At 33.7% G+C, this 26,879-nt stretch overlaps 3 protein-coding genes across 3 annotated transcripts in view; 2 read left to right on the top strand and 1 right to left on the bottom strand.

Annotated features, from left to right (window-relative positions):
• Positions 1-4,593, top strand: part of LOC125856155 (LRR receptor-like serine/threonine-protein kinase FLS2) — a 13,870-nt gene extending 9,277 nt beyond the window's left edge. Inside the window, exons 2-7 of the mRNA XM_049535710.1 lie at positions 3,278-3,462; positions 3,548-3,664; positions 3,756-3,890; positions 4,011-4,136; positions 4,248-4,349; positions 4,424-4,593. Coding sequence (XP_049391667.1) covers positions 3,278-3,462; positions 3,548-3,664; positions 3,756-3,890; positions 4,011-4,136; positions 4,248-4,349; positions 4,424-4,573 — 815 coding nt within the window. The 3' untranslated portion in view covers positions 4,574-4,593. The remainder of the gene's footprint in view (positions 1-3,277; positions 3,463-3,547; positions 3,665-3,755; positions 3,891-4,010; positions 4,137-4,247; positions 4,350-4,423) is intronic.
• Positions 4,594-6,367: 1,774 nt separating this feature from the next.
• LOC125856910 (uncharacterized membrane protein At1g16860-like) lies at positions 6,368-11,927 on the bottom strand. Its single transcript, XM_049536572.1, has 4 exons — positions 11,115-11,927; positions 8,464-8,619; positions 7,146-7,357; positions 6,368-7,014 (listed from the first exon to the last, which is right to left on the bottom strand). The coding sequence occupies exons 1-4, from the start codon at positions 11,856-11,858 to the stop codon at positions 6,822-6,824; spliced, it is 1,305 nt and encodes a 434-aa protein (XP_049392529.1). The 5' UTR covers positions 11,859-11,927; the 3' UTR covers positions 6,368-6,821.
• Positions 11,928-21,781: 9,854 nt separating this feature from the next.
• LOC125856913 (serine/threonine/tyrosine-protein kinase HT1-like) lies at positions 21,782-26,083 on the top strand. Its single transcript, XM_049536575.1, has 3 exons — positions 21,782-22,931; positions 24,295-24,750; positions 25,774-26,083. The coding sequence occupies exons 1-3, from the start codon at positions 22,506-22,508 to the stop codon at positions 26,023-26,025; spliced, it is 1,134 nt and encodes a 377-aa protein (XP_049392532.1). The 5' UTR covers positions 21,782-22,505; the 3' UTR covers positions 26,026-26,083.
• Positions 26,084-26,879: the final 796 nt, after the last annotated feature.

Genomic DNA, 26,879 nt, shown 5'->3' with positions numbered 1-26,879 from the left:
GAAGTTCGGAAAGTGTGCTCTTGTTTATATTATTTTTTCCAATAGTTTTGCAAACGTCAGGTTGCAAGATGATAATAAGCACATATTACCATCTCGAAATTGCATCTATTAGGACCATAAATATCTAAACATTGGCTTGTTCACATGTATCCTTATTAGTTCATCACTTTATCCCAATGAGAAGTTTATGCAGTCTTACCCCTACGTTATAAGTGTAGGGAGGTTGTTTCTGATGGACCCTCGGCTCAAGTAGAAGAGAAAGTGAGAAATAAACTATGCATAAGAATAGTCTCAGCATTAACTAATACCAACATCACTAACACACACTATTCTTATACACTCTATCAAAACAGCTCCTAATTGTTCAACCTTGAACAGTAACAGTCTAAGGGCCCCCACTGTCCCACATGCCCTGGGAAATAATGGACTCTCTATCCTACTCCATTTAAATACCAAGATTTTAGGTCACTAACTCATGACATACACATCACGTATTGTGCTCTTATCACTAAACAGAAGGCCCACAGCAATGCAATTTAAACCCAGATTAATCTTTCTACTTTTCTACTTAGGAGTGCTTAAGCTTCATCAACCTCAAATATACACCAGTAAAAGAATTTGCCACTTTAGTAATACAGCCAAAATATCTGTGGGACAGGAATTTAAAAAGGATCTGAAACAGATATGGTTGACCGTTCCTCTATGCATTTTTTTTTGTAGTATGTGTTAGTCGAGTGATTTTTGAGAAACTAGTATTTGAGTAAGTGCATTGTACGTATATTCAAGTAAGGACTGATTCACGACACTTTTGATATTGAGCGTAAATCTATGTGTAAAAAATCACTAAATTGCAACAAATAGTCAATATGAACCATAGTCATTTAGTACAAAATTGAACACATAAAATATGATTTTAAGACATTAATAATAGAATCAACAGTGAGAAAAATATAGTACTAAACAAAACAGTGGCAGAACTAAGATTTTCACTAAAAGGGGTTCAAAATATGAAGAACTAAACAAACAAAGGTTCAACATCTATTATATATATATACATAAAAACTATTTAAACAATATGTATAAATAGTGTAATTTTCCGTCAAAAATGGTTTGAATGAACCCTCTCGGCCTTACCTGACTCCCCGATAAAACAGATGGGTCAAGAATGATCCTTTCAACTTCATCTCATATCAATTTCTGATAAGATTGTGCTTTGTAATAACAATAAATATAACTAAATAGATTCATTTTCTAATAAGGGTGGCTTGCATTTTTCCTTAAACTTTTGTGTAACCCATAAAATTATTGTGTAAGGTAACTCTTACAAATCTCTATGACTTTATTGCATTATACATTAGCTTCTAAATAACTTTAGGAAATGATTGTTCAAATACATTTTATACTGCAGCATATGAATCTTATCTATACTTTATAAATTACTTATCCATTTTTCAAATTAATTAAGGAAATCAATGCATTGATTTTGAAAGAATACATTATACCTCCATTTGAATCTAGTCCATATCATTAAACCATAAAAAGTAACCTTTTAGATTCTTAACAGTTTGAGAGTAACTAAGAAAACTAATGCATTGTTTTTTTAAAGTCAATTACTCATTATATTAATTTAACACCTTCTCATTTTTAGTATTTAGTATAATATATTATGATTAGCTACTTAATATTTCATTAATTAAATATTTTATAATATTATGATTGAATGTAGGGAAAAAATGATAATTCAACTTTGCACTTTGGAGTTTTCCACTTTTACTAATATATATGATATATGATATATGATTAGTAATATATATGATATGATGATGATGATATATACATTGTTTTATCAATCATAACTTTTCAAATTCTTCCGTTATGAGAATTATGATTATAATTAAAAGCACTATCAATGTACTCACTTATCAAGAAAATAATAATTTAATTATTAAAGGGCTTAAGGACTTAAATTCTACCATTATGTAATTAAAATATTCGTATTTAATTAAATAATCAATAAATTTAAATTTAGTAAAAAGACAAAATGATAATTCAACTTTTTATTTTGGAGCTTCCCACTTATAATAATATATGATATGATGATCAGTTAAAGTGACTTTTTTGGCGGACAGACCATTAAACAGCCTTTGAACTAAGTCATGACTCATAGGGCTGTTCATGGTTATGGTTAAACAATCAAATCGAACCACAATCTGAACCAAACCGATTTAAAATTTTGATATTTGGTTTGGGTTGGTTAGGTTTTGGTTTTAAATTTTGAAAATCGATACCATTTGGTTTGATTTTGGTTTTACTAAAAAACAACCGCAAAAATAACCAAACCGAACCGACAAAATTAGATATAAATTTTATAATTATTTATATATTATTCATAAATAAAATATAATATTTTTTTACATTTTAATTAACTGAAATCTTTAACTTTACAATTTTCTCAAGCGCAACACTTTAGTCCAACTATAACAATCTTAAGTCCAAGTCTATCAAAATTCATTTGTCTTTACCTATCCTGCTAACCGATAAGTTAGTATTGGTTAATTAAACCGACAATAGTTTTTTGTGGATTGTTCATGTACTAGATGTTTGTGTCTATCGAGATAAGTAGGTCCCGAAAAAAATATTACTTTCAAACCAAATAAACCAGAAAAATTGAACCAAACCGACGGTTATTTTTTTTCGTTTAGTTTGGTTTGGTTTGGTTTAAAAAAATTTAAAAATCAACTAGATTGGTTTGATTTTGATTTTAATCAATAATCGATTCAAACCGAACCACGAACACTCCACTCATGACACATTTTTCCGCCTAATTAATGTTGACTTTTTTGGTGATTTTTATGATTTGATTATTAATATTAAATTCACAACGTCGTCATCGTTTGCAAGTTGGCTCAGATTACAGACCTCCTTTGGAATGTTGCCACTGAGTACTGACTCTATTACCAGACACATTTTTGTGTCATTTTCCCTCCGTAAGACTATTGTTCCTGAGATTTAAGACTCTGAGTTCGGCTACATACCATGGCCCTCTCCACATTTCACCACTGGTTATGAATTAGTGATGAAGGCAAAAAGGTAGGTGGCAAGGATATTTTAGGCCCGAAAGATAGAAAAAGGATAATTTTGTACCAATGACTTTTTTGGCAGACCGACCTTTAAACAGCCTGTCATGAGTCATGACATATTTTTCCGGCTAATTAATGTTGACATCGGCGATTTGATTATTAGTATTAAATTCACAACATGGTCATCATCTATGAAGAAGAAGAAGAAGAAGTAAGTCTCATATTTCTTTCTCTATGTAATCAGAAAAATCATATAAAAATGGAGAAACGATTTGAAGGGAAAGTGGTGATTGTTACAGCTTCTACACAAGGTATTGGATTTAGCATAGCTCAGAGACTTGGATTTGAAGGTGCTTCTGTTGTTATCTCCTCTCGCAAACAGGTCTTTTTTTTTCTTCTTTTTTTCTGTATATGTGTATTGTTTAATCTCTTCATATTGAGGTTTTGACTTTAGGTATTGTCTATAGGAAAATGTAGATGAAGCAGTAAAGAAACTGAGAGATGGAGGAATTGAAGTGTTGGGATTAGAATGTCATGTCTCAAATGCACAACAGAGGAAGAATTTGATAGACAAGACCATTCAGGTATGATATGAATTGAAATGATGCTTGGGAATGGTTTTTCAATGACAAGTCAATCCATGCTTACTGGAGTACTTCGTTTGTAATTTTTAAGAAATATGGGAAACTAGACGTGGTTGTGTCAAATGCCGCTGTCAATCCTTCAGTAGATGCAATATTAGAAACTAAAGCATCAGTCATTGACAAGCTGTGGGATATCAATGTCAAGGCCGCTATACTATTACTACAAGTAAGTTGTGTGGTGTGGAGCATGCATACATTGACTATTAGTATTCACATATTTCCATATATATACTCCAAATTCTCGAATTCCTGATCATGTTCTGCTATTGCGCTCATCTGTTTATAGGATGCAGCTCCATACCTTAACAAGGGTTCATCAGTTGTTCTGATTTCCTCAATTTCTGGTTACTCCCCACCAGCTTCAATGGGTATGTATGGGGTAACAAAAACTGCACTACTCGGACTTACCAAGGTACTAATATTGTTTAACTTGGCACATGAGTGAGTAACTAATCTATGGAGTATATATATATATATCATACCTATTACTGCTTTCTTCTTATTGTCTTGTTTGGAAAGCCAGGCTCTTGCAGCTGAAATGAGTCCAGATATTCGTGTAAACTGTGTAGCACCGGGTTTTGTACCTACACATTTTACTGATCTCATCACAAGTAATGAACAAGTGGTAAGTTCTTATTAAATTAAATCTCTTGCGAATATTCGCTATTTACTTACTAACTAGTTGTTGATTGTGTTTAGAGGAGAGATATTGAGGGTAAGACATTACTCAATAGGCTTGGAACAACACAAGATATGGCAGCTGCTGTTGCTTATTTGGCTTCTGATGATGCTTCTTATGTAACTGGAGAAACTCTGGTTGTTGCTGGAGGAATGCCTTCCAGACTTTAACTTCTCTATTGCAGTGCCTCTCCTTCTGTTTTTAGCTCACTTGCATCAGCCTAGGAGGGACATGCTTATGATGTTATGCGATACCAAGGGGAAGCATGAATCAGACCAATAAGACACTGCTCTCTGCCTGTCGTTACACCGGAGTTCCATTACCTTATTCCTTACTTTTGTACAACTTCTTTCTTTTAGCTCTATTCACCTTGAGAGCAAATTAGCTACAAGATGTTCAACTTTTATCTCAACTGATAGATAATAATAATCAACAGAAGTTTGAGATGAAAATTCTCTAGCATTATCAAGGTGAATAGCCTTAGAAGTTTGGAAAGTGTGCTCTTGTTTATATTATTTTGGCAAAATGATCTGGTGGACACTTGTACTTGTATCAATTTGTATTGTGAACGATTCTAGTTAATTATTTGTCATTTGAACCCTTAAACTTAATTAAAATGAGATTTTTAAACCCCTTTGACCGTTGACCAGGCTTATGTGGCATTTGTTTTGCTGAGTAAGATATGGCGCGTGCTATCACACATATAAAAGCAAGTGGAAGCAATGAATTTGCTTTAAAAAATATTAAATAATAAAAAGAAAAAGAAAACGTCCCCAACCCCATCATTGTCTTGAAGGCAAAGAATTAGATGCAAATTTTAAAGGTGTCATCATAAACCTCATCAGCCTTTCAATATCAAATTTAGGGGTCTTGACTTTTGAGGATTTTACCTTTTGAATATAATCATTTTTAGGGGAAATGTGCTGAAGTTGTTTTCTTAATTTTCCTGCAAATTGATTCATGGATGAATTTTACAATCATCTTCCTGCGGATCTAACAATGGTTGCCATATCTTGCTTGGTTTCCTTCAAGTCACAGAAACTTGCTTGATTTCTCATGATCGCAATCATCTTTCTGCAAATCTGACAATGCGTTGAGATTTATTTTGACTATGTGTACTTTTCTTTTTCTTTTTTCTTCTACGAAGACCCCAAAAATGCCCTAGTCTATTTTTCGCAAAGTTATTCTATTTTTGTTTAATCTCTTCAAATAAAGTGATGTCTCTATTTGGTGTGTAAAAAAATTGAAGAAGAAAAGAACAGGGGATATGGAGATTGAGATGCTGAACGCATGCACTAACTAGCGATGAGACAGAACAAGGGCGAGTCTCCGAGTCATTCGGCTGTGTTGACAATGATTGAAGGTTAGGGGAGGTGGAGGAATGGTGAGAGAAACAAAAACTTTATTTTATTTGGTAAAATAAAAAATTTATTGATTTTGTCTTTTGTTTAATATTTTTTATTAATAATTAAAAAAATATTTATGAAGAAAATTATGACATGTCATTAATATATGACATGGATATGACATGTCATTTATGCAAGGGAGAGTGAGCTACACACATAGCTAAAGGGATCTAAAAGTCTCATTTTAATTGAGTTGAAGAGTTCAGATGACAAAAGGATAAGTAAAAGAATTCACAATACAAACTGATACAAGTACAAGGGTCCACCAGACCCTTTTGCCTATTATTTTTGCCAATAGTTTTGCAATCGTCAAGTTGCAAGATGATAATAAGCACATATTACCCTCTCGAAGATGCATCTATTAGGACCATAAATATCTAAGCTTTGGCTTGTTCACATGTATCCTTATCAGTTCACCACTGTATCCAAATGATAAGTTTACAGTCTTACCCCAACCTTATAATAAGGAGGTTGTTTCTGATAGACCCTCGGATCAAGTATAAGAAAATGTGAGAAATAAACTTTTCATTAATAGGTGGTGATAGTAGATATTAGGAATTAATGAAATAGTAATAGTATTACTTATACAATTATAAGAGAAGCTGAATCATTACACTGATATGGAAACTACTTATTCTACAGAGAATCCCACAGGCAAATGTGCATATGAAATGAAAGCTGAACAAAGATATGAACATATATAAACACCTTGATAGTTTTATATACATAATAAAGTAAGTAGCTGAAATCACACCAGATAGAGATTAGCACAATACAACACGCGTAGCTGCTTAAGATATAGCACGCTTTTATCCTCCTCATCCTTCCGGATATCAGCTAAAACTTGGGAAGATAAACTTTAGACATCTACAATCTTCAGTGTTTCTCTGCTCATGTTCCCTATGGGGATTATCAGGGGCATAACCGAGGCTATGTTGTCCTCGCGTTGCCATCTGCTCAAATCTTTCGCCATGACTTATCAGAAATCAAAATTGAAACTATATGAGCAAACTTATACAGGGATCACATCAGCATTTTGACTGTCGTCACATGTCAAGATGAGACCTTCGATGTAAGTAGGGAGAAGACAACGGGTCCATTGACAACCTGTTGAAACAGGGTCTACTGGTGGAACAATCATTAGGACATTCTCATGGCGCCTTACAAGCCCCATTACACTTACGGTGCTTCCTTCTTTGATGTAACTGTCATTAGGAGCAACCATAAAGAATCAGCTAAGTCTCAGAAAGTTGTCACAAATTTATAATGAAGGCACGTAAATATGATCTATCAAATTCGTAAAATTGCTGAGATATACCCACAATCCACAACTTACCCTTCTTTGAGGCGCATTATGCGGTCATCACTTGAGAGGCTCCGATCAGCAAGCCAGCGCAGGAAGTTGGGAGACAACTCTTTGTTATTCTTTGTTACATCAATGACTGTAGTTGGCTTGACAAATGGGACAACTTTTGCTCCGTAACCTGCCTTCACTATAGCTCTTAATCCAGACTGGAAGTCCGAGATGTAGAAATCAGCCACATGTTTCTGTTATCAAAAGGTAAAAACAACCCATGAATTTCTGATAGGAGTTTTGGATGAAATATTTGGAGTTGGGGCCAATACAGAAACCCAGTTGGCAAGAAGCATCTATGTCTTGGGTGTTCAGACAGCATCAGAAGAATTTACTATCACTAATACTGCAGCAACACAAAGTCAACAACCATGCAAAAGCTAACCAGCTAAAGCCTTAGTCAGGAATTTAGCATATGATGAAGTTACTGATATTGAATAAGTCAAGTTGTTAGCATATGATGTTGATCAGGAGGCCTGTTGACATTATACAAACTTGAGGCTGTTGGCATGTCATGTAAATTTGTTCAACCTTGAACAGTGATAACCCGTGGCAGGCCCTTTGACATTCTATGAACTTGCAAGGGTTAACATGTAGCACTAAGTCGTCATTTGGTAGGATATATTAGAAAAAATAATACATGTATTAGCTTTGTGTATTACTAATATCTTGTTTGGTACACTTTTTCAACCTCTCTATTTTGTATTATACTATGTATAACTAATGCATGACAACCATGATATTAGAATTTTTAGTGCTTGCATTAGCATGGTTAAAAGATACAATTGCCCCTCAAAACCTTTTACACATCCTTTCCACTGTATTTTGTGGGGGTATTTTTGTAAACAAACAACTTATATTTTAAAAATTATGCAATGCATGTTATTTTTAATACATCAAACCAAAAAAAGGTATAAGAAATAATATCAGCATTACTAATATACCCTACTCCACACTATTCTTATACACTCCACCAAACAACTCCCGATTGTTCAACCTTGAACAGCAACAGTCTATGGGCTCCCCACATGCCCTGGCTCTCAATCTTTCAGTTCATCAAGTTGATATAACTTTATTCAAGTTCCTACATAATAAAACTATAATACTATGGCAGTCACTTGGAAGCATTACAAAACTTCTCATGGGGGATATATTGATACAAGGGCCCAGCAAGTATATCTTTGCAACTGTGTTATAAAAGAATAATATGATACTTGTAATAAAACACCAACATTATTAACACCAATTCAGTCTTCCAAATAAACCTATAAATGCAATCGTTAATACATGCAAAACTAACCTCTGAATGCCTGCGTCCCCATGAGAAGCAACGGTGGCTAGGATTTGCTGATTTTCCACCCCAACCTTTGTACTCGTCCAGTTCTGTTGAAGCATATACACATCTTGCTGTCCGCTGAAAAGAAGTTTCAAGTGGGATACTTCCACATGTGACAACCTACACAAAACAATATATTATACCCTTCATATTGTTCTCGGAATTCAATGTAGAATTGGATATCTGACTACACCCTAATAGTATGCTATGAAAATTCAAAACAATCATTAATAACCGTGAAAAAAAAAATGTGAGCTAATCTCTGTAGAGTTCTCCTTCAAAGGATCTCAAATGTGAGAATATTTTTTTAATCAGAAAATGTGCAAGTAATTCTGTATAGTGTCCAGCCAAATATGCAGAACCCACCTCATATGCCAATTTCTGAACTTGAGAGTAATTTTTAAGGAGGAATATAAAATTCATTTTGGGTGATAGAAGTAGACATTCAATCGCACAGGTTAACCAATAACCACCATATTCTAAGTACCCTTGCAGTCTGAGAAGGATGATTACCATGGAACCTTAAAGATGGACTCCTGCAAACTGATTTATAACTGAGAGATTTCCAAGGGAGAGTCGACACAAGGTTTGATACTTGATAAATAATGGACTTGTCCCTCTACCCTTCTCCATTTAAATACCAAGATTTTAGTTCACCAACAGGATTCAAACTCGTGACGTACTCCTAACCAACACATTACGTATTTTGCTCTTATCACCAAACAAAACACCCTCAGCGGATACATAAATACAATTTAAACCCAGATTCATCGTTCTACTTTCTATTTAGGAGTGCTTAAGGTTCATGAACCTTTCAAACATACACCAGTAAAATAATTTCCTTTTCAAGCGGTATTCCTGTAAAATGCTTAATAGCATGCTGAAGGGGTTTGCTAGAATGCTGGCAGGGACAGGAATTTAAGAAGGATCTGAAACAGATATGTTTCACCTGTTCCTTTATGCATTTCTCTATAATCGGAAAGGATAGAGCTTATTCTGAAGGCCAAAAATGTCGTATTTCTAGAATCAAGAACAATCTCATGGTCTGTTTTCTGGTGTAAAAGTAGGCAAATTATGGGTATGGAACAGTACATGGATTTTCTAGAAATGTTTGGAGGAAGGAAGTAGTGAGCATATTTGATGTAGCTTAGTTTCTTTTGGTCTTTATAAAGTCCTGTACTTTTGTACCTTTACTTATAATACTTTTGCTATTTTCAAAAAAAAAAAAGGATACCAACCATGAGGATTTACTTTTCACCTTGATCTAAACTATCCTACTAAAATGGATCTTTTTATAAACAATGGTGTCCGGGTCAGTTTCTACACACCTCTACTAATTACAGAGTTGTCCTACTAAAGTATTTCACATTTAAAAGAGCCTTCAATCATAGCTCCCAGAGCTTAGTTCAAGTGGGAAAGGTTGAGAAACTTGTGACTTCAGTCACATGTTCGAGCCTTGCGTCATGCCAACTAAACCTGATATCTAAGAAGAGAAGGTAAGAGAGGGAAGCTCATTAACCCCGAGTTTCGAAGACTGCGGTTGGTCCCAGACGAATTTTATTGCACATCAAAAAAAAAAAATCTAACCTTACATATATTTAAATACTCTTTCGTCACTAACTCAATGTATTTCAGTTGTCCTTAAATTTGAAAACTATTTAAAATATCTTACGACCAAAAATTGCATAAAATGCAGATTGGATGCCTAGCGTTAGTGAGCAGTGTGGCTAGTAGATTACATCGAGTTTCCACACAGAGATGAACCATCCACTCTTCTACTGTGGCAGCTCTGCTTACTTTCTATTTTTGTTTCATTTATGTCAACAAGTTGTGTCCAAACTAATACTTTGGATTATATCAGTGTACCGTGGGATTTATTTAGCTAGTTTACTCTATCTTATGGATTCTATCGGTATTTTAACTACGGTTTATTGCCTTGGAATGTCAATAAGCCAGGTTGGCTTGGCAAGGGTAGTGGCCAGGTGCCTGTCACGGATCCCATAGGTTTGTGTCATGACACTATCCCCTCTGACATTCCTACAACAAATCTGCCCCATCAAGAACCTAGAAACTGTTTAGAGTATCTATACTTCTGCAACCACGGATAAAGTTATATGCTTTAACCCACACTTAAGCAGAATCTTGGTTACTTCTAACTAAACCAATATGAACATATATTTCTTTCCAACTCAAAATGAAAGAACAATAAAGATCCTCACATATAGAATCTCATTCCAGATCATAAATAAGCAATCTTTACTAATCTATACCTCCAAGGACAAAATGGTAAATCTCAAAACTAGCATTAGTTATGTCCCTGCTAAATCAACTACAATTAAGTTATCAACTACCACCTAATGACAAAACCATAACTAAAGACAAGAATTAGACACATCAACCTCACCAAATCATACTCAATACTCCTTGTTCTTTAATTTCAACTTTACACCTGACATGTTTAAGACCACACAAGATTAAAAGGACATTTCAATAAATGACCACGAGATTCAAAAATCATTTACTTTCTTAAGCTTCGAGTCCAGTTAAAACCAGACAAACAAGGAAACAAATTGAGAACTAATATAAGCAAAGCTAGAATATGGATGTGAAATTACCCCAGTGACCTTGACAAATTGTCCATCAATGGCACCTCTAAGCTCAGCATCAGGATATCTCTTCAGATAACCCAACAATCCTCGTTCTTTATACGCAAAATTCCACAGTAAAATCACCACCAATGGAGCTAAAACTCCAGCTACAGCAACAAGAATTACCGCCTTTTTCACCGCCACCATCAGAAAAGCACCCACTACTAAACCCATCAACACGACCACCAGAAACACCCACATTGCCACTTTTGAAACCTTAAAACCCAGCTTTATCTCATCATTTAAGCTCGTCACCGACGAACCATACACAACTTTCTTAAACGAAGCAGCCGGTTCAAGCTGACCCGACCGCCGACCAGTGTTTGAACTCAACGGACCGGAAGTAATCAGACCAGTAGGTTGAATCGGAGTCATAAGCTGACCGGAGAAAGACCCAGATGATTTCTTCGGCATAGAACCGGAGTTAGTGAGTTTATGCCCAACCGGACCGGAATTCGGACCGGATCTCACGGATCCACTGTTATGCTGTGAAGCAGATGATCCCCTTGACGAAGGTTTCAAAATTGGTGGTGGGCCCGGGTAGTCCCCAACACCGTACATTTTCCCAAGCTCACCAGACTTCTTGATATCACCGCCGGTGTACGGCACTGCGCGGGAACCCATTGTGGGCTGACGTTCCTTGAGCTGTTCGGGTCGACCCGAGACTATCAACCCATTGCTTAGCTGGTGTGACCCGGTTCGAGAACCCATTTTTTAGAGAGAGAAAGAGTGTGTGTGTGAGAGTGTGAAGTTGCAGAAGCAGAGTGTTTTAGAGTGAGAGTGAAAATGGTGATGGAAATGAAGGTGATGGAAGTGTGAAAAGACGAAAAAGGACCTCAAGATTATGATAATGACGTTTCTGTCCCCTGTCTATTAATTTTCAATACAACGTGAGCTGTCTTTCTACTCCTTTGTTGTGTCGCTGTATTACGCGCTCCAAGTTTTTATCTCCGGAAAAAATATTGTTAAATCTTGTTAATGTATGAATTTATAATCAAATTTTAATATAATTATCGAACATCAAATAAAAATTAAATTAAATTTATCACTACTACTATTACATTATTATGTTCTTCAATTAAATAAAGAATGCAATGAATGTAACGTTCATGACGCAAACATAGAAGTAAAAAGGCAAATTTCAAAAATAAATATAGTTTGGTTCCATATTATAAATTACAGCGAAATTTTTATTATTATTTATAATTTGTAGTAAAATTTGGTTGTCGTGCTATTGTATTTAGTGTTGGTATTTTTGTTCGCTCAACGATACAATTAAGATAAAATATAGAAAAAAGAGAAGGAATATACATAAATACAAAAATATAAGAGATGATATTCATTTTCTCTAGTTTAATTTTATTCACTTGCTTTATTGTATGAATTATTATCAACTTGTGTTATTTGTATTTATATTTTTATTTATTTAGTATTTAAGATTGATATTGAGGCTCGATAAAGGATTACAAAGTGAGAATCGATCCTCAATAATAAAGTGAAAGTTCAAATAATCAACTGTGCTATTAAAATTCAACTATATTATAGTATCTATCTATGTTTCCAATTTAACTTTTTTCACTCACATAAGTTACTTTAAATTATGAATGAAGGGAACGGACCATCCTCCAATAATCCATATTCCATATTGTTAAGCATTTTCTATTTACGTTGTTAATAGTATTATTATTTTATTTTTTTAAAATGACGTTAGACAGCAGATCTTGATTTGACAGTTTACTCCATCAATTTTTGGCTTTTTATGATAATTATAATTTAAATAATTAAATTTTTTTATTTTATTTTATTTGTGTCGGTGGCAAATATTAAAACTATTGGGGATCTGTATGTCCTAGAATTATCATGTGAATAACTTGGGCCAAGGTACCCCTACGTATTATTATTATTATTACTATTCAAAGTTTTTAATTAAATAAATATAAATAGACACTTTTAGTAAATACTAAGTATGTTTAACTATTGGAATTTTGATTAGTTAGTAAAGTGCATAACATGGTACATCAAGTATTTTGTATTTACATAAAATTCAGAAAGAGTCTTTCTAAGAGATATGTGTTATATAATCTATCTTAATGCAAGTATTAGGAGCTACATTCAAGGCTTGAACTCATAAAATTTTGATTAGTGAATAATTTCTTATATTTTAACGATGATATAATCGAACCTCTTTATAACACTATTATTTGTTTGAAATTATTTTAGCCGCTACAACAAAATATTATTGTAGAGAATAAATAATAAAACATAACATGAAAATCATTTACAAAGAAAACCTGGCTGGAATAGTGAAATATTATTGTAAAATATAATTACTATAAAACAATCTTTAGTTACAATTGTGTTTTAATTAAGTTCTCATACTTTATATTACATTCACTTTATTAATTCCATTCTAGCCTGAAACAGAATTTATATCACCCTTATAAATTAGGTTTTTCTGTTAATATATTTTGATTATGTACTATATTTGTATTCATCAAGTTATAAATAAAGAAAATAAGGAGGAGAATCAATTATTTAGCATTTACATTAAAAATTCAAGTATTGTATACACCATTGGTCCTATTCATTGTAGAAATTATTCATAATAACGAACTGATAGAACCAAGTCCATGTGTCTTACCCTTTCAAGGGAGGGAAAAAAAGATTATATATATATATATATATATATATAGAGAGAGAGAGAGAGAGAGAGAAATAAGCAAATCCTATTTTTGGAAAATTCTATTTTGAGTGGATTTAAAATGAATTAGAATAAAGAAATAGGATTTTGGGAATAAGGAAGAAGTTGGAAAATAGATTTCATGCAAATTACACAATGTCCTTTTGGTATAAGTATTTGAGGCTAATAATCTACGAAGAAAAGACATCAAGATCAATTACGTGTCCAAGGACTTTTGTTCTTCTTGACATCTATTATATACGTAATACGTCTATACACACATGTGGAGAAAAAAAAGTTTTATTAGACTATTATATAGAGTTAGAGTAAATATTTATCAATATATAATTACTACATATATAAATTCATATATCTTAATTTTTAAAAATAAATTCATTAAAGGTATCTAGATTATAAATTTAGATGGTACCAAATGAATGGAAGATATATAATTGATATTTGAACTTCTTGATTTGTTAAACTTAATAGTCACTTTCAAATCTTGTGTCCAAAAAGGGTGGTTGACCTTTTGTTGTCACAATTTAGGCTCAAATTAATGAAACACGTTCATTTTTTCAAGCTTAATAAACTCCAAAATTAATATGGGACAAAATGTTGCAATTATCACATCATACTAATTATATACCAACCTGAAAATGTAATGGTCAAATGAAAATAATCTTGAATTTATCACCAGAAGTTATAATCAGGTGATATATATTGTTCATTTTAAATTAGAGATTTTAGATTCGTATTTTGAAAATGAATTCATCTTAATATAGTGATATACCTCCAACAATAGTAATTGACATAATGAAAGTAAGTATGGATCGATCAAGTATTCAAAGTATAAAAAAAAATATTTGTGACGATTAAAGACTATATATTGAGAAAAAAAAGGGATTGTGATTTGTTTTCTAAGAGGTAAACTAAAAAATTATGATGATGTTTGATAATAAAACACTTCGAAAAGTCTCATACGATGAAAACGTTTCGTTGTGGTTGGAAAGAGAACAAATATAACTCTTATTAATATAGGGAATGAAGTGGAATATGTATGCGTGAATAAAAATGAGACATCCTATGCAAATTCGAATTAACCGACCCCGAAAAATAGATATAAAAAACAAAATCTTAGATTTCGATCAATTTTACTTTTTTAATATTAAATTTGAGCTCTATATATATATCCAATAGAATTTTTCTTTTAAGTAATCTAGAATATACATATTTTAAAAAAAAAAAACTGAAAAAGAAATTCCATGTTCAAAGGACTCAAAAAATCTTTTCAANTATATATCTAATAGAATTTTTCTTTTAAGTAATCTACAATATACATATTTAAAAAAAAAAAAAAACTGAAAAAGAAATTCCACGTTCAAAGGACTCAAAAATCTTTTCAAGTGACTATACACATGAAATAACTTGTTAATTTTTTCTACTTATTATTTATTAAAATTTGTAATTTTTTACGGGACATATTATTTATATCTTGGTAAGTATTTTATTTATTTTAATGTTTCTTAAAATAGCAAGGTTGTTATTTGACGTAGACATAAATTAATGCATTTGTTGACTAAACATGGGCAAGGTTTCTAATTTTAAACTTTAAAAATCGCACCAACCAAATCATTCTATTAAAATAACTTATAGCTAATCATATGCTTCAACACTATAACAATTTTAATAAAATACCAACAATCATAGGAATCAACATGAGTCGTGATTGGAATGGTTTAAAAAAAAATTATCCTTAATCAGAAATTTCAAACTCAAACTTATGGAAATAGAAAAATTATATTGGAAGTGATGTTGTTCTAAAAATTGAGCTCTAAATGTGTAAATTTTAATTTAGTCAAATTTTAATACGAATACCGTATCTCGAATGAAGGGGAAAAAACTATAGTAGGGAAACTTGAGCTGCAGAAATATTATACAAACACCTAACTTTAGGCTTAAGAAAGCTATTTTTGTACGCTATGTTTGGTACGAATTATTTTATTATAGACAATTGATAATTGTTAGCTACTGGCAATTGTCAATTAGCTTTTTTGTTTTAAATGACCTTACAGCAATATTGGATCTAATAAATTAACTAGTATTGGTAAAGGCTTTAACACTCTTTATTAATAGGGAAAATTGTATATAATAACAAACTATTAATTCAAATTAAATGTTATAACCATAGTTTGATTTAATTGTACCTCATAGCAATATGTTGCTATTTCTCCTCTTCTCCTTGGTGAATCTCGCTCGCCACTCTCGTTCACGCTGGGCAGTCTCGCTCACCTCTCTCGCTTTTATACAAACACAAATGTATAAAATGTGTTTGTGTTTATATAAAGCGAGAGAAAATTGTATGTATACAAATATTTTCGTTTCTCTCTCTCCCCTCTCCCAGCTCTAACTCGACTCTCTCACTTTATAAAACACAAATGTATACATTGCGTTTGTGTTTGTATAAAGCGAGAGAAAATTGTATATACAAATACAAATACAAATGCTTATATTTTCGTCCTATACACTTATGATTATACAAATACGATCTTCCCCTACCCAGTTTTTTTTTGTCTTTCTCTCTTGATCGCTTTATACAAACACAGATTATACAATTGATTCTTTTGTATATGTATACCGAAACAGATTATACAATTGCTTCTTTTGTATATATGTATAGCGAAATAGTCATAGCAAACATAAAGTTTGTTATGGAGCGCAATTATGCAAACTATAGTTATAACATACAAATATGGTTTTTGTGTTTGCTATATGTGAAAGTTGCTCTTATTAATATACATATTTATTGTCTCTAAAAGTTATTTTTGTTATAGTAAATTCTATGTGATAAAATATATTAATATTTTATATATGATTTTCGACAAAGAAAATTTGTATGAAGTCTTTACTGTCACGGACTTAGAATTTTTGCTAAAGCTCTGTGTGGCACTTGATAACTTACTCACTATTCTTTCAAGATCTCGTAAGCTCAAATAAGCCTTTAAGACTAAGATTGCTAAGAGAATGCAAAGAAAGACTTAGAAAGAGCAAGAAAGCTTTTGGAAGTAGGTTTTGTATTAAGCTTGGAAGATTGTTTACAAGTTGTTGGATGCCTTACAAATGAATGCCCCATCTATTTATACTACAACCTAGGGGCTAAAGTCCAAATAAAATTTACTTTACGCGTCCCTCTAATAATCACACTTTGGTCCCTTTCTAGAATTCTCTACATATTCTAAGATTTTCCAAAGCTTTCCAAGATAATATCTGAGGTATTCTAGAGTCTTCCACTAACCTCCCCACAACTCTAGATTTTTCTCCCTTATTCTGGTGTCGAATTTGAACTATGAAGTGGCGGGACGTGTGACACTCTCCCCCACATATTGATGTGACGACCGCGTCGCATCATAAGCATCCGAGTCTCGTGCATGCGCGACCAATAGTCCATTAACTCGATCATGGCCCTCGTGCAACAATTTCAGCTGCTTCCTGATCTCTTTCAGCTCGGTCTTATGATTTGCCTCCTTCTTGTAGGGCACGCGCCTTGGCGGCTTCTTCGGCATCACAACGTTGTTCTCTTCCAGACTCTTCTTCATGCAGGGTGGCAAGGACCTTTTTGCACCATTGTCTTCTTTCAAACTTGCAATGGTGTCTATAAACGCTGACTCCTTCTTTTTAGGGCCTCTTACGAGCTGCATGGTTGTTAGATGGACTTGTTCTTCCGTCTTCGGTACCTTAACCAAGGGCACCATACATGATCCTTCTTGCTCCATGACTAGAAGTTGTTGGAGGTAAGGTTCGATCACCGTGTGGCACTCTTGGAAGAACTCCTGCCCTAGAATGATGTCAAAGAGATCTAGAGGAGTGACAGTAAAGTTGGTCTTACCTTGCCACTCACCTAGCGTGATGATTACTCCATGCGCAACTCTACACACGGGAGTCAGTGGTGCATTGACTGTCCTTAGTTGGGCGTCACTTGGACTGTAACTCAGCCCCAACTTTATCGTTGCTGTCTTGGTCATTATATTGGCTTTTGCACTCGTGTCGACCATCGCACGAGCGGGTTTTCCATTAATCGTAATGCCGACATACTGCGCGCCATATTTTTTTGGCTTTCCTGGTTGCTTCTTGATAGATCCGCATAGTCTTATCAAATCCAACGGTGTCATCTTTACGCCTTGTCCTTGCTTCTATGTGTTCTTCTCCTTCCGCTCTCGCAGGATAGCACCAAGGCTCTTCAGTTCAGGGCACCTTGCATAGCCATGCGGCCCATCGCATATGTAGCAACCACTTCTTTTGACAATTTCTGCCTTTCTCTCTGTGTCACCATGACGTCCAACTTCTTGCCATCGGACCTATGGGTATCATGATTCTTGGGATGTGGCCGCTGCTCCACAATTTTGCCACGATCTCCCCCACCATGGTCATGACTACCTCTCATCTCTTCTCCTTTGGCTCTATCGGGATTTTCGTGCCTAAAGTCTGTCAAAGCTTTGGCCTGCGTGATGGCTGCATCGATAGTCCTGACTTGTTGGCGTTCCAACTCCGTCCTGGCCCAATTTTGCAGCCCATCCATGAAGTGGAACAACATATCATCATCCGTAAGGTTAGGAATACATAGACTATTTCTTATAATATACTCCCTACCAAACGACCCCTTANCGACATACTGCGCGCCATATTTTTTTGGCTTTCCTGGTTGCTTCTTGATAGATCCGCATAGTCTTATCAAACCCAACGGTGTCATCTTTACGCCTTGTCCTTGCTTCTATGTGTTCTTCTCCTTCCGCTCTCGCAGGATAGCACCAAGGCTCTTCAGTTCAGGGCACCTTGCATAGCCATGCGGCCCATCGCATATGTAGCAACCACTTCTTTTGACAGTTTCTGCCTTTCTCTCTGTGTCACCATGACGTCCAACTTCTTGCCATCGGACCTATAGGTATCATGATTCTTGGGATGTGGCCGCTGCTCCTCAATTTTGCCACGATCTCCCCCACCATGGTCATGACTACCTCTCATCTCTTCTTCTCTGGCTCTATCGAGATTTTCGTGCCTAAAGTCTGTCAAAGCTTTGGCCTGCGTGATGGCTGCATCAATAGTCCTGACTTGTTGGCGTTCCAACTCCGTCCTGGCCCAATTTTGCAGCCCATCCATGAAGTGGAACAACATATCATCATCCGTAAGATTAGGAATACATAGACTATTTCTTATAATATACTCCCTACCAAACGACCCCTTACTTTATTAATTAGTTGATAATAACTCATTTGGGATCGTTTGGTTGGGAACTAGTTATCCCAAGATTAACTATCCTGGGGTTAGTTGGGATAACTTATCCCACCATGTATATATATGGGATAACTTATCCCATCACTATGCTATAAATGGTGGGATAAGTTATCTCAAGCATGTCAACCAAACAAGACATCTAAATTTTATCCCAAGACAATTTTTTTATTTCAGGACTATTTATGTTTATCCCTCACACCAAACGAGTATAAACTTCTATTTATTATTTAATAACACGAGCATCTATGAATGATGAAAATTGATAGATGTCTAATTTTCAAATCATTTGAGGTGTTTTGTCAACAAAATTAAGTACAAGGAGAAATATTGTGATTTCAAAATTCAAACTAGTGGGGCTCTTTCATCCATTTCCTATTAGGAGAAAATAAATTTGGTATTGCCAATTAAATTTTGTAAATAGTTTGCTGCATTTGAAAAAAAAACCTACATAAATTAGGTATGTTTGAAATACGTAAATGTCTCTTTTTAGGTTATCACATAGATATTTTACTTATTTCTAAAACTTGTGCCAATATAGCCTTTGGAACAGAAGAAATATTAGATTGTCGTTTAAGACTATACAATTTTAGAGCGTGGCCTAACGTTTTTCATTATTTTTTATATAACTTTTTCACTAGTGTATTTTTCTTCTTCAAACCAACTTTGAAATGATTTACATGAGCCCAATGTTTATCAGAAACAATCTCATTATCTTCACAAGTTAGGAATAAGATTTACATACACACCATCTTCCTCAGACCTCGCTTGTGGTATATCACACTAAATAGTGAATACGTTGTTGGTCTAACATTTTCTCACAAGTTTAGAATTGTTCAACAAAGATATTTTTACCGTAGTCTAACATGTTCATGAGTTATAAGAGAAATAAAAAGAAGATCATATCTTAAACAGTTATTCCAAAAAGAGATAAATCGGCGAAAATCTTCTAATTAATTACATGACCAACTGAGGTTATTTGGGCTTCCTCCCAAGCCCAGAACAGTTTTATGTTTTTCAAATGTTGGGCCTGAAGTCACTCCAGATCCATCATCTTCCTGGTGGACCATCTTTTGGTTGTTCTTAAAAGACAGAAATTTAAAGTAACCCAAGCTGAAATATTTATGAGATTTGTCCATCTTACTAAATGAAATATTTATGAGATTTATGTAGTACTAATTGTTTATTTTTAATTGACATTTGTACCATATAGTTGACTTATACAATACAATTATATATGACTTAAAGTACTTTGATTTGAGTGTTATTCACTAGAGGTTCCACAAGAGCTCCCGTTTTACAGCGTGATGGCAAAACCATTGATATAGTAGCTTCGGATATAGATATGGCTAAATCTATTGAAAATTCTCTTTCTTCATCATCAGTCAAATTACCGTTCGTGAGAATATGGTCTTATCCTATCTTGAATAGGAAGGTATCCTACTTGAAACAATTCCAAGCTTATAGGAATTATTTTGGAATAGTAGACTTGTCTCACAAGCAAATAGAAGACACATGAGGCTATACTTTGATTCCTTTAGCTAATTAAGGATCTCCTAGCTATGTCTTGATTCAGTTTTTTGCCAACCAAACAATACAATATTAACAAGAATAATGAACTTTTTATTAAAGGATAGCCTATTAAGGCTTCTCTTATCCTTGAAAATATAGAAAGTGTTGAAATGACAATAATAAATTGCTGATACCGTATACAAATAGTTCTTGAAATTTTTTCCATCCATTTGTCACCAATTATTGTGTAGTGTATTATACTACAAAAAAATAATAATAATGAGATGTAATGTAGACATGAAGGAAATTAAAGAAAGAGATGGAATGCTAACACATAGGATGAATAATTCAAAATAAGTATTTAAAAATATAATAGTATATGTATATTCAAATGTAAATTTAGATCAAATCGTTTTAATCTTAATAAAAACAAACAAATCTTGCTTCAAAATGTTGTAACATTGATATATAATTTTGGGTTAGCTATTCACATTTGGATCGCGACTATTTCATATTCTCGCCATGTAAGAGTTATTAAAGTGGAAGCACTACGTACCTACCACAATTTTTCATGTACCTAAGGTTCGAACTCCATAATTCTGGTTAAGGAGAAAGAATCATATTCATGCCACCACAATTCTCAGTGGTATAATTTTCAACAATATTATTAATCTAAAAACACTTTTAATTTTGATTAATAATTTGAGAATTGAAATTCCAAACCCCACTTGTGCGATTTACACAACCTCTCCACTCCACAAAAGGTAAGGGTAAAGGTGTAAGGTATGCATACATATTATCCTCATTAGATTTCACTCGTCTAATTATACTGAGTATATTACTGTATATTATTCTTCTCAGACTTCACATGTGGTTACATTGAGTATGTTATTGTTGTTGAATTGAAAATTCACAAAATTTTCCAAAAAAAGAAGTGATAATTTATAAAGCTTTTTGACAATGTGGCCACTTGCCAACTTTTAAACATTGATTGATAGATGCGAAGGAAAACAAGAGAAAGTGTTAGATTTTACATACAAAAAGCTTTTTAATTTCCTCTTTCAAATACATTCACGAGACACCCCTGAAAAAACTCTCTGCTTTTTTTTTATTGCATTTTCATGAGCCTTCTTCTTTTTTCTTCTTTGGAGATCAACCATTTTGTTCATCTTTCATTTGATAAAGTTCATTTCTTTTAAACTTTTTTTCCCTTTGGAATCCATGTTTCTTGAATCTCTTCATGCATTTCTTGAAATCAATGCAAACATCTAGAAGAAAAACACCATTTGAGAAAGTTTCTATCTTGACACTTTTCAAGTGAAAAATATTTGATTTTTTTAACCAAATTTTATTTTTTTTTCTTTAGTTGTTTCTTGTAACTTGTAGAAAGTTTTGATGGGGTTTTTTCTTCTTTTGAGATTAACTCATATTTCTTTCTTTTTTGATAGAAAGTTCACTTCTTTTTAACTTGTACCTTTTGAAATCCATGTTTCTTGAATTAGTTCATGCATTTCTTGAAATCCAAAAACACAAAATACCCTTTGAAAGTATCTCTATTGTGGAAATTTCCAACATCTTTTTTTTTTGGCTAAAAGTGTGAAAAAGATTTGATCTTTACCCAATATCTGGTTTATGTCAACACTTTCCAACATCTTGAAAAAGATTTGATCTTTAACCAACATTTGGTTTCCATTTTTATGGCTATTTCTTGTTGACACTTTTCAACTTCCTTTTAGGTTGAAACAAGGGAAAAAGATATAATCTTTAACCAAAAAAATGGTTTCTATTTCAATGTCCACTTCTTGTTAAAACTTTCCAACATCTTTTTAGGCTGAAAAAGATTTGATCTTTAACCAAGAATTGGTTTCTATTTCAACTTTTCAATGGCTACTTCTTGTTTCAATCCATTTAAGCTGCGAAGATCGAGGAGCAAACCGTTATCTGTTCCTTCCTCCTCATCAAGAACACAGTGGAATTCAGCTAATATAGAAACAATGGAGAAGAAGAGATTTGATAGTTTGGAATCATGGTCAATGATATTGGAATCTGATAATTTTGAGACTTGGGAAACTTCAAAAGAGGATCAAAAAGAAGAATGGACAGCTGATTTATCTCAGCTTTTTATTGGTAATAAATTTGCTTCTGGTGCTCATAGCAGAATTTATAGAGGGATTTATAAGCAGAGAGCAGTTGCTGTGAAAATGGTGAGGATTCCAACTCATAAGGAGGAGACTAGAGCTAAGCTTGAACAACAGTTCAAGTCTGAAGTTGCTTTGCTTTCTAGACTCTATCATCCCAATATAGTTCAGGTCAAATTTTCTCTACTTATATTCTCTGTTCCAATCTATGTAACATAGTTTGAGTCGATATAGAGTTTTAGGTAGAAGGAAGAGTCTTGAAACTAGTGGGCTAAAGCATGTTGTAATATTTGTGTGGATGTAAGATTTTTGAAACTAATATGTCATAACATTTGTGTGGTCGTAAGAGTTCTGAAACTTGTAATCTTAAATATGTCATAATAATTGGACTTCTGAAATATGTGGTCTAAAATGTATCGTGACATTTGTGTGGCTGTACACATTTTGGAACTTGTGGTCTTATATATGTCATCATATTTGTATGTCCATAATAACGTTTCTATAGATATAAGACTTTGCTATCTTAAATAGGATTTGTATAGCCGTAAGACTTTGAAACTTGTTGAATATTCCATAACATTTGTGTCACTATAAAAGCTTCTCTTTTTTTTGGGGGGGGGAGGAGGGAGGGGGAGGGTTTCAAAATCAAAGCTTCTCATTTAAAAGCAAAATGAAAAGTGTAAAGTTAAATTGTTTCTAAATATAGATATGCATTTATCTTTTTTGTAACATAGTAAAAAGGAGATGCCAAACAGGGGAGTATAACATTTAATTGTGGTCTTTTGGTTGAAAAAGCAGAATCAGAACCTATAAATTCACAAGTAAAGGGTTTTAGATGATTATTTATGAAAAGTCATAGTTGAATTGAAGCATTTTATTTTTGGCATAATACATAAATACACATTCAAATTTGACCTCAATTGATAAATAAACACTCCAATTTTGAGAATGCGGATCTAGACACCTCAACTTGTAATTATACACTCCAACTCGTCCCCACTGTCTCATATACACCCGATGTTGAGGTGTCTATTGATCATTTTGTAAGTTGGATTGTTAAACTGACACAATGGAAATGAGGTTTACTTGTCGGCTGAGGCCAAATTTGAGTGTGTTTTTGGAGTATGCTTTTTTTGTTACAGTTTAAAGTTTCTTTATAGCACTTGGTACATTCACATTTAATATACTTTTTGGTTTCCAAGTATAAAGGAACATGATTTTCCTTATTTTTTATATTTTTCCTGTTCAGCTTCAGAGAAGTAGCTCAAGACCTGTTTGTAGAAAGTTCACAGAGAACATTATCACTAAGTAATTTTATTCAATTTGAAATTTAATAAAGTTGATGCAGCTTCAACAAATTAATACCTATCTATGTTGCACGTACTCTTCAAAAATATTGCCAGTCAGTGTGTGTCGTGTGTCAGATCATCCAAAAGCTAAGCATTTTTAGAGGATCCGAGCAACATAGCTACTAATAAATGCTTGCCAATGAGTCCAATTTTTCTTACTAAAACATCTCTTGTTTATCTTACAGTTCATCGCCGCGTGTAAGAAACCTCCTGTGTACTGTATCATCACAGAGTACATGTCACAAGGAACTCTAAGGATGTACCTCAACAAGAAAGAGCCATACTCACTCTCAACAGAAACAATTCTGAGGTTAGCCCTCGATATATCGCGAGGAATGGAGTATCTTCATTCACAAGGGGTGATCCATAGAGACTTGAAATCGAGTAATTTACTCTTAAATGATGAGATGCGCGTTAAGGTCGCGGATTTTGGCACGTCGTGTCTTGAAACACAATGCAGAGAGGCTAAAGGTAATATGGGAACGTATCGATGGATGGCACCAGAGATGATCAAGGAGAAACCTTATACGCGGAAAGTTGATGTTTACAGTTTCGGGATTGTGCTGTGGGAACTCACAACAGCTTTGTTACCATTTCAAGGAATGACACCAGTTCAGGCTGCTTTTGCTGTTGCTGAAAAGGTTTGCCTAATTCAAAACTCAATTATTATTTTTCATAGTTGATTTTGTGTTTTTAGATTAATTGAAATTTGGCAAATTGCCCTGTTTCCTGAGCTAGGCAAAGTATCCAAGGGTGCAAATAGCCTTTGTTAAATATTACTTCTTGCGGAAGTGGATTCAGAATTTGAACTTAATGAGTTTGCATTCAAAATTCTTTCGAATAAGGTAGTAACGTTGGATAGTTTATTTTCCTAGAAGCACAAAAAACAGTGAGAGAAGTCTCAACCAAATGTATGAAAAGTAGAATTGACTTCAACATTATATCAGAAGTTCTTTTCCCTACCTAGACCCCGATGGTGGACGTAGATAATAAGTTAGGGGTTCAACCGAACCCAACAGTTTTGACACGGTGCTTAGATATATATGACATTTTGATACCATAATTCTAAAGTTATAGCGGGCTAAGTAGTAAGAATATGAAGATCGAACTAATCATGCTTTAATCTTGAATCTGCCTCTGCTAGAATCATATCCGTAGTGACGGGCCACTTTTCAGCCAAATGAAAGTTATGACCTTAGTTTCTTTTACTTTTACTTTTACCTGATTCTTAGTTAGACCTGAAAAAGGCCTAACTGTGCCACATTACCAATTTTCGTATTTTAACGTGGCCTTAACATGCTTGAGATAATGTAGTTGGTTGGTTGGTTGATTGATTTAATGTTCGTTATTTTGAATCTTGAATCTACCTCTGCTTGAACCGTATTCCTTGTGATGGGCCACCTTTAAGCCAAATAGAAGTCATCCTCATTTCTCAAACTTTTTTCGCGTTTTAAGTTGGTCTCAACTGGTTTGAGATTAACTTGTAGTTGATTGATATGTTCGTAAGTTTGAATCTTGAATCCGCCTCTGCTAGAACCTTTCAGACAATGGAGGTCATGGCCTTAGTTTCCTTTACTTTTGGCATCACGTTAAACATTTCTCAAAAGTTTTTTCGCATTTAAGCTGGTTCGTTGATTGATTGATTAACGTTTGTTATTTTGCAGAACGAACGACCACCTATGCCAGCAAGTTGTCAACTGGCGCTTGCACAACTTATAAAGCGTTGCTGGGCAGCTAACCCTTCGAAGAGGCCAGATTTCACATACATTGTATCTGCACTCGAAAAGTACGATGAATGTGTCAAGGAAGGGCTTCCAATGACCCTTCATTCAGGGCTAGTTAGCCGGAACGCCATTATTGAACGTTTGAAAGGCTGTGTATCCATGAGTTCTTCATCTATACCTGTAAATGTTTGAATCTTTTATCAATCAATAATAATTCTTAGTCATTTAATATATCATGCTAATTGTTCAATAGGTACATTGGTAAATTAATTAACTAGCTACTTGTGTAGTGTATATTCATCAATTGTGTTGTAGTTTATTTGATGTAACATTGTGTCTAAGAAATTCTAACACTAATGTATCTCATATAGATTTTCTGTATGTAATTACTTTATAAGTGACACCATTAATGTGTTTTCCCATAGTTTGACGGGAATGCCTGGACAAAGGGTCGCGATCTTAGTTCGAACTTGCAGGCTTTAACTCGTCGGCATAAAGCTAGAATAGCTGATAATCTCTAATCAACTATATACTAGTTAATTCATTTATGAGCCTTATACATACCGCCTGTCACACTATGGGTGTATCTTATCAAAACATTACTTCTTGTACTCAAGATTTATGATGTCATATTTCAAATAACTTTGCTCATTTATAGGGAGAAGTCATTTTCCTTGCACTTAGTATTAAATTTTGACTTCATATTACTTGCTTGAACTAATATATAATAATATAAATATTATTGTTAATTTTTAGGACGCAAAATTTCCATCAAAATTTTCTCCAATATTCTAATATATATTATCTATGGAAAAAGATATCCACTTCTTTTCCATAATGACAAAACACACTGATTTCAACTTTTATCTTGACTTGTTTCAGACGTAGAATTTAAAGACTCATTCAACTAGTAGATTTAATTTTGACTAAGTCACAATTCACTAAGAAGCCAAAGAAAGAAAATTATACTCGTTCTGTCTCAATTTATCTGACACAATTTGGATTTCAAGATTCAAACAAGTATATTTTTTACCGTAAATTTTTCA

This window comes from Solanum stenotomum, chromosome 2 (assembly GCF_019186545.1).
Source record: "Solanum stenotomum isolate F172 chromosome 2, ASM1918654v1, whole genome shotgun sequence".
NCBI lineage: Eukaryota > Viridiplantae > Streptophyta > Magnoliopsida > Solanales > Solanaceae > Solanum > Solanum stenotomum.
This window is presented reverse-complemented; position numbering and strand designations above follow the sequence as displayed.